At 41.9% G+C, this 17352-nt stretch overlaps 2 protein-coding genes across 2 annotated transcripts in view; one reads left to right on the forward strand and one right to left on the reverse strand.

The window, feature by feature from the left end:
* The window catches only part of NAALADL2 (N-acetylated alpha-linked acidic dipeptidase like 2), a 1044682-nt gene that overhangs the window by 337556 nt on the left and 689774 nt on the right, over window positions 1-17352 (forward strand). The gene's annotated exons all lie outside the window — the stretch shown is intronic.
* On the reverse strand, window positions 13364-14407 carry LOC118845957 (mortality factor 4-like protein 1). The gene has a single exon (XM_036754060.1). It carries the CDS (start codon window positions 14405-14407, stop codon window positions 13364-13366), a length of 1044 nt encoding a protein of 347 aa, XP_036609955.1.

The following is a 17352-nucleotide window of genomic DNA, read 5'->3' on the forward strand; positions in this document are numbered from 1 at the left end:
CCATAGTAGCAGTGTATTCAATTTCCTGTCTAAATATACCTAATGATAGTATTAGAAACAACGGAAAGTGATAGTAGCTCATCACTGACGACCAGTATGGCATCTTCGCTTTGGATGGTTCTCAAATCTGTCCTTCAGATGTTTGCCAAAACCATCTTCCTACAGTATAAATATGACTGCATCCCTTCCCTGTTCATCAAATTTCCATGGCTTGCTATTGCCTCTAAGATAAAAGCCCAACCCCTCCTCAACAGCTCCAGATGACCTTTTCCAGACTAATTCTATATTATTTCCTTTGGTGCACAATAACTTTCAGGCATAATGGCCTACCTATTGTTCCTTTGTCTCAGTAGTCCATTCCTGGCCTCCAGTCCTTTACCCAGATTGTCCTCTGGGTCTGGAAGGCACTTCACCTGCAACTCTTAGAAGTTTTGTCTTCCATTTGGGCCTCCATCTCGTACAGGAAGCCTTCCCAGATCTACCTTTTAGATAGTGCTTTTCTCCTCCTTAAATAATCAAGTATCTACTTAACTCTGTTCCTGTTGTGTCCCCTCCCTACCAGAATGTAAGCCCCTCAAGGGCAGGAACTGTTTTCTTTTTTACCTTTATAACTCCAGAATCTCATAGAGTATCTTGTATATGGAAGGTATTCAATAAATGCTTGCTGGATTAGATTGTATGGTTTCTGAGGGGGATCCTGGATTTTTAGTAAGTAATTATGTAAAATAGACTATAAGCTAGAAATTGATCCTTCGTTAAGAAAGCCATATCTTAACCTACATAAGATAGTTAATTTCTGAATTGTCTGTTTATTGCCATGTATCTGTACTCTCAGGCAGAACAATTTGATTATTTTTTTTCCCTTAAAGGGAACATGTCAATCAACAAGGATTCCTTAATTGTGCCAGGGCCTGAGCTACAAGTCTCTGTCCTCATGGAGCTGTCAGGAAACTGGGCTAGTGTCAGGTATCCCAACTTGCCTGTTTCTGTCAAAGGCATGACGTGAACCCACGCTTCCAGTCCCCCATGTTTTACAGCTTCAAGGTTGACCCCTCGCTGTTCCCCATGGGGGTTATCACATTAGTTGCCAAGTGATTCTTTTGAATTTATCCTTTCTCTCTCCTTACATAGCCCCCACCTTACTCAGGCCCTCACCCACTCTTGCCTGTACTACTGCTATAGCTTTTTAATGAATCTTCCTGTTAGTCCTTCTTCTTTTCATTCAATCCTCCAAAGAGCTGCCAAAGATATTTTCCTGGAGCACAGGTCTGACCATGTTTCTCCCCTGCTCATTAAACTTAAGTGACTCCCAGTTGCTTCTAATAGAAAAGCTAAGATCCTGTTTGACATTTAATACTTTTTGCACTTTGGTTACAGTTGACCTTTTGAGGCTTACTGTACATTAGACCTTTTCACACATTCTGTGGTCTGGCCAGACCAGCCCTCTGGTTCCTCCTCATCTACAAGTCTAGCTCCTGTCCCTTGGCTGTTCCATAGGTTGTGTCCCATAGTGGGAACATACTGTTCCTGATCATTACCTTTTGAAATCGCTTCACTCCCTTCCAAGTTTAGTCCAAGTGCTGACTTCTGCATGAGGCCTTTCCTAGTTCAGCTTCTAGTGACTTCCCACCCTGCCCCCCCCAAAAAACTACCTACTTTGCACCTACTGTCTATATATTTTCTATTCACTTATATTAATATATGCTTTAACTTTTTGGGAGGGGGCGGGGAGGCAGGGCAGTTAGGGTTAAGTGACTTGTCCGAGATCACACAGCTAATAAGTGTGTCAAGTGTCTGAGGTCGAATTTGAACTCAAGTCCTCCTGACTCCAGGGCAGGTGCTCTGCTCACTGTACCACCCAGCTGCCCCTCATATGCTTGATCTAATGTAAGCTTCTCAGGGGCGGGGACTGCTTTGTTAGTCATAAGCCTAAAAGTTGTTTAGATTATGTCTGTTGTTCTCTGAAAGAGAGCTCTGTGCTCACACTCGCCTAAATAAACTTACAGATTGGGTTTACCCATTCTCCCTTGGAGTTGTGGTCTTGTGACTCATTCTTTCTATTGGCTTCATCCTTAAAGGCTAACCTATATCTCTCTTGCTACAATTAAATTCCATTGCCTACCCTTCTCAGTTCAAATAAGCACGCATTTCTTAAGCTTCTGCTTAAGAGCGCCATGATAGGCTCTGGAAATACTAATAAAAATTAAAAAATAGTTTCTGCCCCTAAGAAATTTCTGTTTTGCCTGGGGTGTAGAATGTCTAGACAGCCAGGAAACACATGGTCACTGGAAGAGAAAGAGGGCCCTAAAAAGGGGCATGAAGAAGGGCTTATTTTAGGAGGTTGGATTTGACAGACTCTTGGAGAAAAAAATATGGAGGTGAGGAGGGAATGCAGTCCAGCCTGAGGGAAAACCTTTACAAAGGCATATAACATTAGTCATGTTTGGGGAACAGGTAAGCTAATTTGGCTGGAACAGAGAGGGGGGGGGCACGGGGAATGAGTATGTGTGTTTGTTATGAAATAAGCCTAAAAAGGTAGTTATTTGCATATTGCAAAAGGACTTTAAAGTTAAACAGAAGAGCTTATATTTGATTCTAGAGGCAAGTGGGAGCCATTAAAGCATCCTGAGCAGGAGAGGGACAGGGTAAGATCTGTACTTTAGGAATATCAATTTTTCAATTATAGAGATGATGGATTAGGTGGAGTGAGACTGGAGGCAGGGAGGCCAGTTAGGAGACTGTTAAATGGTTCAGAAAAGAGAAGATGAAGGCCTGGATTAGAGTGGAGAGATTGAGACAGATATGGGTTGTGATAGAGGTAGAGTCAACAAGATAGACTGGATATGGGGTGTGAGGGAGAGGACAAAGTCATGTGTGTTATGGAGTATAGTGTGAGATAAGGCTAGAAAGGTATGCTGGGAAAAGATTTTGGAAGGCCTTCAATACTAGAAGGCAGAGTTTGCATTCTGTGCTATAGTACCTAAGATTGTCCACATCCTTACGAACTGTCCTTTTGGATTAGGTCTCAAACAAAGTACTGGTGTTAATAAAAGTCTAACCCATTCTAAATATAGTGACTAATAGAGATAACCTAAGGCGAGTCCATGAAGTCAGTTAATCCACAGCCATATATAAAGTGCTTACTGTGGGCCAAACACCATGCTAAGCTCTGGGGATATAGAGTACAAAAACACAGTCTCTGCTCTTGAGGAGCCCACATTCAAATTGGGGAGACAACATGCAATAGTTCTATACGTACAAGATATATACAGAATGATGGAAGGCAATCTTAGGTGCCTTGTCTTATGTTAGACGATGCATGAGTTAGTTTGATCTGCCAATTTAAGCTGAAATGAGTATCTTTATGCCTGACTCCTCCAAAAGCTGTTTGCATTTTAACAAGGACCCTCAATGCTTTTGCCCAAAGCAATGAAAAATATGGCAATCTTAGACTTTGGCAGAGCCAGCTGGGGAGCTATTTTGGGGTCGGAGGGTTTTTCAGGATTCCTGAAATCACAATCTGCAGGCAGCTGCCTATCCTGCCTGCTTGTAAAGCCATCCTAAGGATAAGCTTGCAATGCTTATGTCATATAATTATTAAATGTCTGGCCATGTGGGATAGTTGGAAGAGCCATGAACTTAGGATCTGTTAAGAATCTGAGCTCTGCCTCTTCCTAGCTAAGTGCCCTTGGACGAATCAGTTAACCTCTGAGCTTTAGTCCTGCTAACCTTCTCTGAGTAATAGGTATCAGAACATCTGGACAACCTATTTCGCAGGGTCGTGAGAGTCAAATGCACTAATATGTAAAGTACTATGTTAACCTTAAATACTATAGTAATGACAGACAACAATCTTATGTAGGCCTTTATCTTTTACCCTCCCATACTGCTGTGATATACATAATGGTACTAGTAGTAGTAGTGGTGGTGGTGGTGGTGGTGGTGGTAGTAGTAATAGTAGTACTGGTGGTAGCAGTAGTTGTAAAATCTATCTAGTACTTTAAGGTGTACAAAGTACTTTATGTATGTTACCTCAGTTGATCTCTATGCTTTCCTCCAAGCATCTGTCAAACTTGGGACTAAACCAATTCTTTCTCCTTTTTTGAAACTTTATTTCTTCAAACATATGCTTCTTCTCTAAAGTGAATGATCTGGTAACTTTATTCATGATTAAGATACTACTAGTAATGGAGTAGGCAGGTGGTACTGAACTTGGAGTGAGGAAGAGCTGCATTGGATTCCTGCCTCAGACAAGCCTGTGGGCAAATCCCTTAACTTCGATGGACCTTATTTTCCTCCTCTTTAAAAAAAAGGCAGGGAGCTTAACATGGCACCTTCCTTACAGGACTGTTGTGTGGCTCAGACAAGATGTCATGTAAAAAGTGCTTTGTCAAATATGATATAAATGCAAGTGATCACCATTAATAATAATTTAATAGCACATTTTAGTTTCCCCTTTGGAACTCATTGGAATAAGTGTTTCATCTTTCTGTAGCTTTCCTTTTTAAACATCAGAGTCCTGCATGAACATAGCAGCTCTTCCTCAGTCAGAGTGCCCTTGATCATCATTGTAAAATATTCGATTCACTTATTTCTCAGGGATGCAGTGAACTCCCACATGCATGAGATGACATCTCTACTTTTCTCTTTTCATCAATATTAATTGGTTCTATACACTGGTCTCCAATTTACTCAATGAATATATGATCAGTTCTCATTTGATACTTGATTTTTTTCCATGAATTGAGCCATTTGGAAAGTATTATAACTTGTCTAGGGCTGTTGGAGCAGACATGAATGCCTGTCCTTAGCATACATCTGTCTGTAGATGGCTCGGACCATAGGTTGATTTCTCTGCCCTGCCATAGTTTGTATTGTTTATTAGTCAGGAGTATGATAATCCTTTGTTTTGACACTTGGGACAGAAGTTTTTAATCTTTTTTAGTTTTGTTTTGCATGGACCTCTCTGGCAGTCTGGTGATTCCTATGGCCCATTCTCAGAATATTTTAAATGCATAATAAAATAAAATATTTAGGATTTCAAAGAAAACATGCTATATTAAAATTGTCCACATATTAAAAAAAGGTTCAGATTCCTAAGTTAAGAACTCCTAAAATCTCTGTTATTTTGTTAGCATAATTACTCCCTTCACTAGACACAAACTGTTACAAGTGCCTTAGCGGGCAGTTTTTTTTTTTGTTAGTTGTCAGGGCCAAATTAAATCATCCTCTGGCATCCCACCTCTGAGGGTGTGACTCTGAGTTTAGGGGCATCATTTTTGGGCAAGGAATTCACATTTAGAGGAGCAACATATAAATAAATGTTTGTAGACAGCCTTTTAAAATCTATTCTTTGTCCCCTTTTCTATCATAGTGACTTTATCACTGAACAAAGGTAAGAGTCACACAAGACTGGGGACTATTTTGTATAGGCGAAAAGGGCCAAATAATTCATTCCTTTATGTACAACTTTCTAGTCATATGCTGTCTCTGCATTTAGCTTGACTGGTGCTCAGACAGGTTTTTTTTTTGTTTGTCCTTTCTTCCTTTTTTTTTTTTTGGTGGGGGGGCAGGGCAGGGTCTGGGGTTGAACTCAGTTACTTTCCAACACTATAGAAGCCAACCATAATTTGTATTCTGTCATATCATTTCAGAATCAATTCTTAGTCACCTTCACGTATAATGTGGCACCAGAGGGTTTTTAATTTTTTTTTAATTTTTTGTTATGGTTCTTTGTTTTCTTCCTTTTAAAGGCTATGCCTTAAACTATGGGACATGACAAATGTGAAACATAGAGTGATTTTGAAATCAGCTACTATTGTACAATCAGATCATCATATAATTAGAGCAAAGGTTAGAGTTTGAGCCAAAATAGAAGAAAGGAGGAGGGTAAGATGTTGACTGCGATTGAAGCAGCTCCAATCTCATTGGTTGTTTTTGAAAAATGGACAAAATTAAAGACCTCGATAGTTACTGGCATTTCTTAGAGAAGTTTGTCTCATGTAAAATATATTCCACAAGTGAGCCAAAAGAAATTCCTTCAGCCCAACCAACACTTAGTGCCTTGGCCAAGTAGATTGAAATAGGAGCCATAAGCAATAATGGTCTAAATAATGGTATAAAATGTCAGTGATCTGATGGTCAAATGGTCTAAAAGTCAAGTTCATTTTCCAAAAGTGGAGGAGGAAGGATGGCAGAGGAGGGACAGAATTCACCCAAAAGCAAAAAGTAGTTGAGGGGGAATTGAGCCTGCAGAGAGGCAAAAAAGAGATTCAACTAAGACCTTCCAAAAAGCAGTTTTAGAGTCAATGGAATGGAAAAGCATTTATTAAGTGTTTACCACATGCCAAGCATGGTGCTCAGTGATAGGGATACAAATAAGTAAATGAAATAAACCCCATTATCAAAGAACTCACATTCCTATTGGGGGAAGATAACACATAAAAAGGATGGCAGGCAAAAAATGAAACAGATCTTATTTTAAAGAAAAATATGGTTTCATGTTTTCATCAGAAACAAGGCTGGAGCAACCATCTTTAGATTCTACCACCCCAGGACTTGAAACCTTGAATTCACTTGTTAATTGTGATCTGCCATACCCACATTAAAATTATACAAGAGTCTGTGACAGATGCAGGGACATAACTCTGTTCAAAGCTCTGCCGAGTATTGACATCAAATGAGATGTAAATCCGGGAGACGCGCTTACTCGAGTTGTTCATCATTGTCATGGAAGATGTCTTGTACCAATTCCAGACAAAAGTAGGATTTTCTGTTGATGGCGAGTTTTTCTCAATATACTTACTCACAGATGACATTGTATTAAATAGTATTCAGCCCTCAGAATAAAGTATCATCACTGAAATCCATGGACAGTTAAACCAGCCACCCTGGAAAAACTAAGTGTATAAAAAAATGTATAGGTCAGAATAGGATAGACAGCTGACCTGAGGAAGAGTCTAGAAGATGTGGGTTCAACTTCTCCTGATTGTGAAAACAATCAGGTCTCTTAGCATCCCCGGGTCCGAGGCAGTTCTCTAAGCCTATACTGATACATGAATTACTAGTCTATTGGTTGAGAGAATTTCCATACTAGAAATTTCCCCAAATTGGTAGAATCAGAAGTATAGATCAATGCATATATCTATTTATATATACATATTATGGAGAGAGAAAGAAACAAGGTAACAGGTAGATTTTATGCATATACACATATATATACATGTATATATACATACACACACACACACACAAACACACAAACTTTGAGTGTAAGCCTAGTTATTGACTATATATTCATTGTCTGAGGACTAGCCTAGCAAGGTCTGGAGAGACTCACCATCAGTTTGGGCAAAAGTTGATGAATGTTTGACTGTAACAACTCTTGAAATCCATCTATTAAGTTAACAAGGAAATACAGTGTGTCAGGGGAGAGATTAGTCACATGCACAAAATTACGGACTGACCCACAACAAACTAAAGAATATCCTAGAGAGTAGTTGCATGTAGATAATGAACTGGATGAGAAGAAAGAGATAAGGCTAGATCCCCGCTGGAAAGCTACTTAGTGTTTTCATTGGCCCCTAGCTGTTCACTGCTGCAAGGGCCCATTTCTTTACCACTTATGTTCTCCCAGTGATGATAGATACCTGGGAATCATGGAAACCTTATTTCTTGGAAGATTTAAAATTATAAGTCATCTAAAGGACAAGGGAAAGACACATTCGGGGCATCAGTGGATTCTAGTATATTGCTCGTGAGCACTTGCTCACAACAAGGGAAATAAAAGACATCATTGTGGACATGTATGAAAGGAAAAGGAGATGGGCTGGTCCTGTAGCAAGAGAAAATGATGAGGCAAAAGAGAGACAGCCTAAGTTGTGTAATGACGCTCTTGGGATCCAAAAGGAAATCAAAGGAAGACCTTGAGACCCTTGGATGAATCTTCTGTGAAGGATTTATGGAAAGACATACCTGTGAATCAGACAAAATGAGAAACCACTGAGGACTGATCTTCTGTTTTGGAACAGGGAGTTCCAATACCAATGAAATCACTCCTCACTTCACACAAAATTACATCCTTGGTGCAAACTACTTAATGAGAGGAATGGCTGTTTCTGAAAGCTTGGCTTTTTTAGAGGAAACACCGAGATTATAATCTATGCTTGATTCTTAAAACCTAATATGACTCAAAAGATTCGATATTATGGAACAGAGTATGACTGTGATTATTGCCTTTAGACACCATGGAGTTTCTCCCAGTATGCCAGATTTCTGTTTACAATGCTCATTTTTAGTAATAATTCATCTAGAGCAGCAGTTCCTGAACTTTTGGGTCTCAAGAGACCTTACTCTTAAAAAATACTTAGAACGTCTCCCCAGCAAGCTTTTATATATGTGAATTATATATTTTCATATTTACCATGTAAGAAATTAAAACCAATAATTTTTTAAATCAAGTTTTTTTTTATTTTTAGTTTACAACACTCAGTTCCGCATGATTTTGAGTTCCAGATTTTCTCCCTGCCCCCCCAAGATGGCACAGAAGTTGATATATCTTCTACATATAACTTCACATTGAACTTATTCACACAATAGTCAAGTTGTAAAGAATTATGACCAATGGAATGAATCATGAGAAAGAAGAAACAAAGCCAAAAAAAAAAAACCAAAAACAAAACAGAAAAAAAGGAGAGCAAATAGTTTTCTTCAATCTGCATTCAGACTTCATAGTTTTTTCTCTATATGTAGATAGCTCTCTCCATCATGAGTCCTTTGGAGTTGTGTTTGAACCTTGTATTGCCGAGAAGAGCGAAGTCTATCAAGGTTAGTCATCACAGAATCAATATATCTGTGGTTGGGTATAATGTTCTCCTAGTTCTGCTCCGCTCACTCAGCATTATATCAGGTAGGTTTTTTCAGATTATTATGAAGTCTGTATCTTCCCCATTTCTTATAACACAATAGTATTCCATTACATTCATATACCACAACTTGTTCAGCTATTCCCCAATTGATGGGCATCCCCTTGATTTCCAATTCTTTGTTACTACAAAAAGAACTGCTATAAATATTTTTGTACATACGGGTCTTTTTCCCACTTGTGTGATCTCTTTGGGATACAGCCCTAGTTTTTGTATAAAAACAGCCAATGCAACAAAGATTAGGAGGGAAGCAGAAAATTGGGAGAAAATCTTTACAATCAGTGTCTCTGATAAAGGCCTCATCTCTAAAATATACAGGGAACTGAGCCAAATTTATAGGAATACAAGTCATTCCCCAGTTGTGAAATAGTCAAAGGATATGAATAGGCAGTTTTCAGAGGAAGAAATTAAAGCTATCTATAGGCATATGAAAAAATGCTCTAAATCACTACTGTTTAGAGAAATGCAAATCAAAACAACTCTTAGGTACCACATCTCTCTTGTCAGGTTGGCTAAAATGACAAAACAGGAAAATGATAAATCTTGGAGAGGATGTGGGAAAATTGGAACACTGTTACATTGCTGGTGGAGTTATGAACTGATCCAGCCATTCTGGAGAGCAATTTGGAACTATGCCCAAAGGGCTACAAGAATGTTCATACTCTTTGACCCAGCAATACCACTTCTAGGGCCATAAAACCAATAATGTTAAAAATATTTATTGCTTTATCTAAAACATATATCCATTACATATTTATAATTATATATGTATATGATAAAATACAATAATAAAACCATTACCTATTTATCATAGCATTTTAATGAAAAGTAACTATATATTTTTTTTTAAAAATAGCGAACAGTAGCAGTTTTACGTTTGCAAGTCTCTTTTAAGGTCTAGCCTAATAGAAGAAAGCTGAATTCTCAATCTACTTCTGCATTCAACCTGTTGTCATTTTGTTTTGTTTGCAGTATGTGAAGAAAATCTGGCCTCACCCAGATATGTAGTCGGAAAAGGAAAGAGTATTTTAATAGTCAAATAACATTATTATGCAAATAGTTTTGACCTTACAGACTTGCTGAAAGGGTCTTGGGGACTCCTCAGTTACCCTCAGACCACACTTTGAGAACCACTGACTGACTGATGACATACTTTTTGACATTTTAAAGATAGGCTGGTAGCTTGTAGAATGGCTGAGCTGATTCTGTATTAGCAACATACAAGATACTCAGTGTTCTCACTGCTTGGCTTCAATGCAAATAAAAATGCTGAAGGCACTATCAATTTGGCCGTGATAAGTAAACACATCTGATGCCTCATGGTGTGGTAATGAACCTGAATGGTCAGCGGTTGTCCCTTTGAGACAGTGGATGGAAGGTGAAACCAGACAAAGTGGAATGGTATAGTGACTGGGATAATAGTGCATGCTTTAGCAATGGCTGCATAACCAGTTATTAATGCATTCTTATGGGAATCTTTTCTGGGCTATGGGATGGACTGAATTGCCACTGAGTCACTTCCAAATCTGAAATTCCTTGATTCGGTGATAATGAAGCACCAGCTCTGTCAAACCTCACCAAGCTGGACAGGTTTCTCACATGTGGACAAGAACTGCCTGTCTTGTTGGTTAAGGATTAGTCAGACTGAATTCAAATAGACTCAAGCCAGAATTTTGGCCACTACTTGATGATTTATTTGGTTAGGTAACTAATCAAAACCATCTACAAAGGCCGTGAGTGGTTGCAATTTCCATAAATGCAAGGATCACCTGCAGTGACAAAAATCAAGCTATCTGCAGATCAAATACCGATGTTAGGAAACATGTGCGCTAGGAAAATAGGGGCATAGATAACTCTGAAATCCTTATTTCTGTGATTTTTTCTTTTAGCAAAGGAACTTTATATTTGAAAGATTCTTTTGGTTTTCTTTTTAAAGAAGAAACAAAGCAAAAAGAAGTTTGGAGAGCACATTTAGAAAGAAATTTTTTAAAGTGTGAGTAATATATCCTGGAGAAAAACGAGTATATGAAAGGTAATTTTCGAGACTATGGTGATAGATTTTTTTAAATGTCTCTACTAAGGATCAAACTAAAGAAGTTCTTACCTTTTCAGAAGGTACAGTTTAGGTAGGACATAATCACCAGCCTAACAAAAGATGTTCTACAGGGGAACAAGCTGTCAGTGAGGGCTCTCTTTTCTACTGATGCTTAAGAAGAAACTACCATTAATCTCTAAAGATATAAACCAAGGATAAGCAGACATAATTTATTGTTACAAGCCAGAGTCAATTCTGAATGCCTCCCTCCATGCTGGATTGAAGAAACTAGCAATTTTTGAAACAACTTGGGGCACAGGAAGGGACGTAGACTGATGAATTCTAAGTTGAACACAGTAGAACATTCTTTAAAAAATCCATAGTCTTAGAACTGGAAGGAACATCAGAAATCCATTAGTTCAATCCTTACCTGATAGGGACCCAGGATGGCTGCTGAACTCATCGCTTCTCAAGATACCCCATTTCATTCTTGCCCAACTGTTTTTTTTTCCCTTCCCTCAAGCTGAAATTGGTCACTCTAAAACTTCCACACATTGTTCCCATCTCTGCCAGGAAATTGCTATCCTATTCTGCCAGTATGCCCTGCTTCCCATCCCTGCCTCATAAGCCAGTCTTCTGCTTAAACCTTCCCAATGCCTACAGGCAACTGATTCCTCACATACCAGAGTTTCAAATTCTATCACCACTCCTTTGGGTGTACTCTATTAGCTCAATGTCCTTGCTAAAATATATGATACTTAGATCTGGACTCTAGTACTAATAGGCAGAGAATAACAGGACGATGACTTCCTTTGTCCTGACAGCTCTAATAATAGAGCCTAAAAAGTCATTAGCTTTTAGGATAGCTTCAGTTATCACATTAATGTGTTGAGCTGATTGTCCTCTACAAAGCTATTTTCATATGTTCGTATCGCCTGGCTACTTCTCCATCATTTAGTTCTTGAGCATATGTGTTTGGAATCTACGCAAAGTACTCCACATTTTTTATTGTTAAATTTGATTTTAGCTCATCATCCCTAACCCCAAATCTGTTTTGGCCTCCAGTCTGTCATTCAGTCAGCCGTCGTTCCTAACTTTGCATAGCCTACAAATTTGATAAGCATGCTGCCTTTATCCAAATTGGTGCTATAAAATGTTGACCAGGGTTGAGGGTAGCTTCCTTGGGGCAGTCCCTTAGAGACAGTCAGTTCGGAAAAGATGTAAATGAACATCCCAAATGGTAAAGAACTCATGAGAAGCTTAACCAAATGCTTTGTTTAAACCAAGTTTTTTGACTTTCCCTTGTCTTACTTGCATAGATACTGTCAAAAATAGAGAGGTAGTTTGGCTTGACGTCCTCTTGATGAACCCAAATAGGTTTTCATCATCAGATATAATTCCATCAACAGAATTATTATTATATTATTAGTAGTAATATTAATACTATTATTAGATGGCATTATGGGACTTCATTAGGAACTAAAAGTGAAGTTCACTGGCCTAAAATTTATTTTTTTTTAATTCTTATTTTATTATTTAATATTTTTAGTTTTCAGAATTGATTTCCACAAGATTTTGAGTTATGAATTTTCTCCCCATTTCTACCCTCCCCTCACCCCAAGATGGCATATATTCTGATTGCCCCGTTCCCCAGTTAGCCTTCCCTTCTGTTACTCCATTCCCCTCCCCCATCCCCTTTTCACCTTACTTTCTTGTAGGGCAGGATGGATATCTATATCCCATTGTGGCCTAAAGTTTAAAGAATCATTTTGAAAATCAGGATCATGTCAACTTATTATCCTGTAGTATCTCTTTATTTTATTTTCCCCTTGAAAATAAAGGAACCTAAGATTTTTAAAATAATTGCTTAAAGATCAACTTTCCCACAAATCAGTTAAGCAACGATGTATTTCTTTTATTACAGGAAAAGTATCATTAAATTAGAAATATAAAAACAAAAGTACAAAATTTTCAACAATCTGGGCAAAAAGCCAAATGCCTATAGAACAAATTTCAATAAAGAGCCGTTTATATCATGTACTCCCAAAAACCAAAAATCAATACAAATGATTGATAAAAATAGCTTCTGGCTATATAGGCCAATTAGTGTTTTGTCACTTAACATTAACACCCACAAAGGAATGGAACCATCAGAACTCTAGCAACTTTGTCAACTAGTCATTCACACAGCTTAAAATATGTCACAGCTGCGTCCACTATTACATCCACCTGTAGCAATTCTGAGGCGCTGAAATGCTCCTTTTTACTTCAAACAAACGAGTAATTGGGGAACAAACACGAGTCCTATGATACACAAACAGGATCGCAAAGTACATTCTTCGTGTAAGAGGACTAGAAACAAAACATCTTTTCGGAAGACATCCAGACAGAACCAGTCCTCCTCTCAGGCAGCTCTCCTGTGATACTCAGGAGGGGCCACCCCGTAGTCGCTGGCACTAAACAGGGCGCCAGCGTTCTCCGCGAGGTAGTTTAAGAAATCATGCAAATTGCTCAACAATAAGGCGAGGCTCCCGTCGTCCAGCGGCGTGTAGGCCAGCATGACCCCGATGCGCACGAAGAGGCGCAGCAGGTGCGGGGCACCGTAGATGCGTGACATGGGCGCGCCGGGGTGCGCCGCCAGGACCTCGGCGTAGTGCGGCCGCTCGAACTTGTACAGCAGCTGCGTGCCCAGCATCACGTTGAAGTACTCCCTGATGCCGGCCACCACCTCCAGTACGGCGTAAGCGTGGTCATCGCGGGCTCCGGCCGGAACCCTGCAGCGGGCGTAGTCCTCCAGGATGGCGTCCACGGTCATCTGGGCGGGAAGGCCGAACAGCTGGCTCTGCTTGGTGACCAGGTCCCAGTCGTCCACGAGCCACGGCTTCAGCTCCTCAGGGATCTCTACTCTGACTTCGACCCTGTACCTGGCCGCCGCCCGGCTCTCCACCGTGGGGTCCGCGGGGACCCTCTTCTTCCGAGGGGGGGCTTCCATGCCGCCACCGCTGGCCCCACTGCTGCCCTCCCCGCTGCCTGGGCTCTCTTGGGGGTCCTTTCTGGCTCTCCCCCCGTTTTTCTGCTGCAGGCCCGGCCCCGGGATCTTGCGAGCCCGCAGCCCCCCTCGCGCCTTGGCCCCGGCCTGCTGCTCCTGGTGCGCCCGGAGCAGCTCGCTCTGCCGGGCCAGGTTGGCCTCCGAGTACTCGAGGACGCGGCTCTCGGGGACCCACTCGTCCCAGTTCTTGTTCCAGCCCGTGTAGTGGATGAGGTACGTCACCGAGCCGGCCTCCGCCTCGGCCGCCACCTCAGCCACCACCTCAGCCACCTGCATGCACTTGGCTTCGTAGAGCAGGGAGCCGTGCAGGCACAGCAGCCGCTGGCCGGCCTGGAACTGTGCCTTCGGGGTCCCTGCCTGGGCCTGGGGCCCGGTCTTCCTGGAGACCTTGGGAGACATCGTAACACCCACGGCCACTGCAGCCAAACCCGGGCTGAGGGCCGATGCTCGGTTAGGCCGCAGCTCTGACCACACAGAACTCCTGTGCCTTGCTGACTGATGGTCTGCAAGCCCAGCTACAACCCGCTCCCGCCAACGGCTGCTTTGACTGCAGCAAGTGCGCAGGCGCCTGTCACTCCTAAATGCCCAGGGGCACCACTGCGCAGGTGCAGAGAGGGACGAGAACCAATGGCTACGCAGAATGTATCACCGCGCCACGCCCAGCCAAGAGAATTTCCCCAGCAACACTGCACCCTGGAGCAGTACCTCCAAGTCTGGCCAATCACAGCCTGGTCCATCTGGCCAATCACAACCCTCTCACTAGTGGCCGCCTCCACATGCTTCAGCAGGCTTAGAAGTGCCTCCCGCCCCAATAACTGTGGCACTGTTACACTTTTTGTGATAATCCAACTGCTGGCCGCCCCCAGGCCCCCACGTAAGCAGATGTTCTGGCCCTGTTGCGCAGCTCATTGTGTTCCATTGTAGCCCTTGTCACGTGTATATTCATTGCATTCCTGTTACTAGCCCCGCCAATGCTATGAAAGCGGCCTCCCTACAGCAGCAGCCGAGCTCTGTGCCAGGGCGGACACGGAAGCCTTAGCTCTGGGGATATTGGTGGCAGCTGCCTATGGACAGGCTGGAGGCTGCCACTCAAGAGCGCTCCTGTCATTCAGTGCCACTGCCCCACCCCCGCTGAGAGTAGGGTCCAGAGAGGTCCAGAACGAGGCTAGTCCTGAGGCCTACTCGGCAGCTGTTGGGACATTGGCTGTTGTGAGATAGGAGGTTCACAACACTCAGGCACGAAGCCGCTCCAGCCAATCAGAGCTCACGTGCAGCCTCCCCTGGCCAATGAGAGCTCATGTGCTGCATCCCCTGGCCAATCAGAGTTCACGCGCAGCTTCCCCTAGTCCTCTGACAGCCTGGCGGCCTCTTCACTCATCTTGGAGAGCGTGAGCACAGGACTGGTCCACGGTCTCCCTGCCCCTCTCTTGGGTAACCTTGGCCTCTGCCCGTGCACACCTGAGGCCGACTCACTTTGGCGCATGCCCCAGGTGGGAGGGATAGGAAGGCCTGAGCCAGGCAGGCCACAGGCCTGGGCAGGAGGCGGGGGTCGGAGGGATTGGGATGCCCATTGTCCACGTGGTGGGAGCGTGGACCCAGGCACCCCCCAACCACTCTTTTTACACCTGAGGAAACTGAGGCCTGGGGTATCTGCCCAGAGGCTGCACACAGCAGGTATGGGGCAGGGCCCTGACCGAAACACCCTGCATGGCTTGATGCCAGGCCAAGGGTCTTCCCCCCATTTCATTCTGCTTTATCCCCGCCCAATGAGTGTGTCCCAAAAGTCTTGGTGCAGGTAGTTTAAAACTGCACCAAAACTTTTGGGACACCCTGGATATACCCTCCACGGCCTTCACCTCCTAAGAGCAAGAACGTAGGCACATTGTGAGAGGAGGGATTGTTTCACTGTGTGCACTGGTATCTCCAGAGCCTAGGACAGGGTTTGAACCACAGTGGGCATTTTATAATACCTGTGGACTGAATCGTCATCATCATCGTCATCATCATCATCATCATCACCACCATCATCATCGTCGTCCTCGTTGTCATCATTAGCTAGCCTCCAAACACTTTACAAACATTTATTCTCATTTTACTTAATTAAAAGTCAAACAGTTAACTGGTAAATTGAGTATGTTAGTTCTGGCTTCTTAAAAATAAAAAAAAAAGGAAGGAAGGAGGGAAGAAGGGAGGGAAGAAAAGAAGGAAGGAGAGAGGAAGAGAGGGAAGAAGGAAGAAAGAGGGGAAGGGAGGGAGGGAAGGAGGAAGAGAGGGAGGGAAGGAAGGAAAGAGACTGAAAGGAGGAATCTTTTTCCTTGCCTGGATTAACTTCTTCCAATCATGTCCTCTGTTTTTCCAAATTGGACTAGTGAAGACTAGTGAAACCTTTCTCTATCTGATTGCTGTTGACTCTTGTTTTATAACTATTAGGTTGTATCACATTCTACTTTTTATATGTATTTTTTAGCGTCTGTCTTCCTAATGTATGTTTCTCTTCTCTCTACCATTAGATCAGCTTCTTAAGGCCAGGGATTGTAGACAGTATGCATTTTATATCTACAGCTCTGGTGTTTTCCTACCTTGGAAGCCCCTTTTATGCCAACCTGCTGCTCCTGGAGGAGGCAAATTAGGCTGCTTGATGTAGTTTGTAGAGTGCTAGAACTGAATTTGCATGCCAGATGCAAAGATGTGTTTGATTCTAGAGGCATTTTATTGGACCTCTCTCATTCTCAGCTTTCTCATCTGTATAATGGGGGTGATAATAGCACTTATCTGCTAGTACTGTTGTGAGAAGAAAAAAAGTGAAATAATATAAGTAAGGCCCATTGTAAACCTTAAAACCCTTCATGACAGATATTATTACTTAAAATTTGTGGATGTTGGTGATTCCCTCCCACTGTACTAATCATAAGCCTTCTATACCCTCTCATTTTGCACAGCTCTTACTCATGTTTCCCCATAAAACCTCCACTAAGAATGTATCAACATTCTAAAGCCTTATCCCTGCCATCTTCTTCTACCCACCTCCATACTCCACAGCTTAGAGGACTCAGGATGCCAGCCTCTCATATTTGCTTCATAGATAAGCTATTTATTCTTAACTAGAGTCTATCGATAGTAGCACTTCAATTTTTAGATAACCGTAGTATTAGATTTTCTTGTTACATCTTTTAAATAGCAATCTGTAGCGTGTTTCCCTGTCCTAGATCTACAATAGTATTACTGCCTTTAGATTATTTAGTCTGTGGTCGATATAGAATTTAGTATCTTATGTGCCTCAGTATCTTTACTTGTAAAACGCAGGTGGTTGGACTAGAAGACCTATAAGAATCCTGAGATCCAAA

The sequence above is a fragment of the Trichosurus vulpecula genome, chromosome 4 (assembly GCF_011100635.1).
Source record: "Trichosurus vulpecula isolate mTriVul1 chromosome 4, mTriVul1.pri, whole genome shotgun sequence".
NCBI lineage: Eukaryota > Metazoa > Chordata > Mammalia > Diprotodontia > Phalangeridae > Trichosurus > Trichosurus vulpecula.

What these genes read in the sequence shown, in the direction of transcription:
- LOC118845957 (XM_036754060.1), bottom strand. Translation starts at nt 14,407, where the DNA reads ATGTCTCCCAAGGTCTCCAGGAAGACCGGGCCCCAGGCCCAGGCAGGG.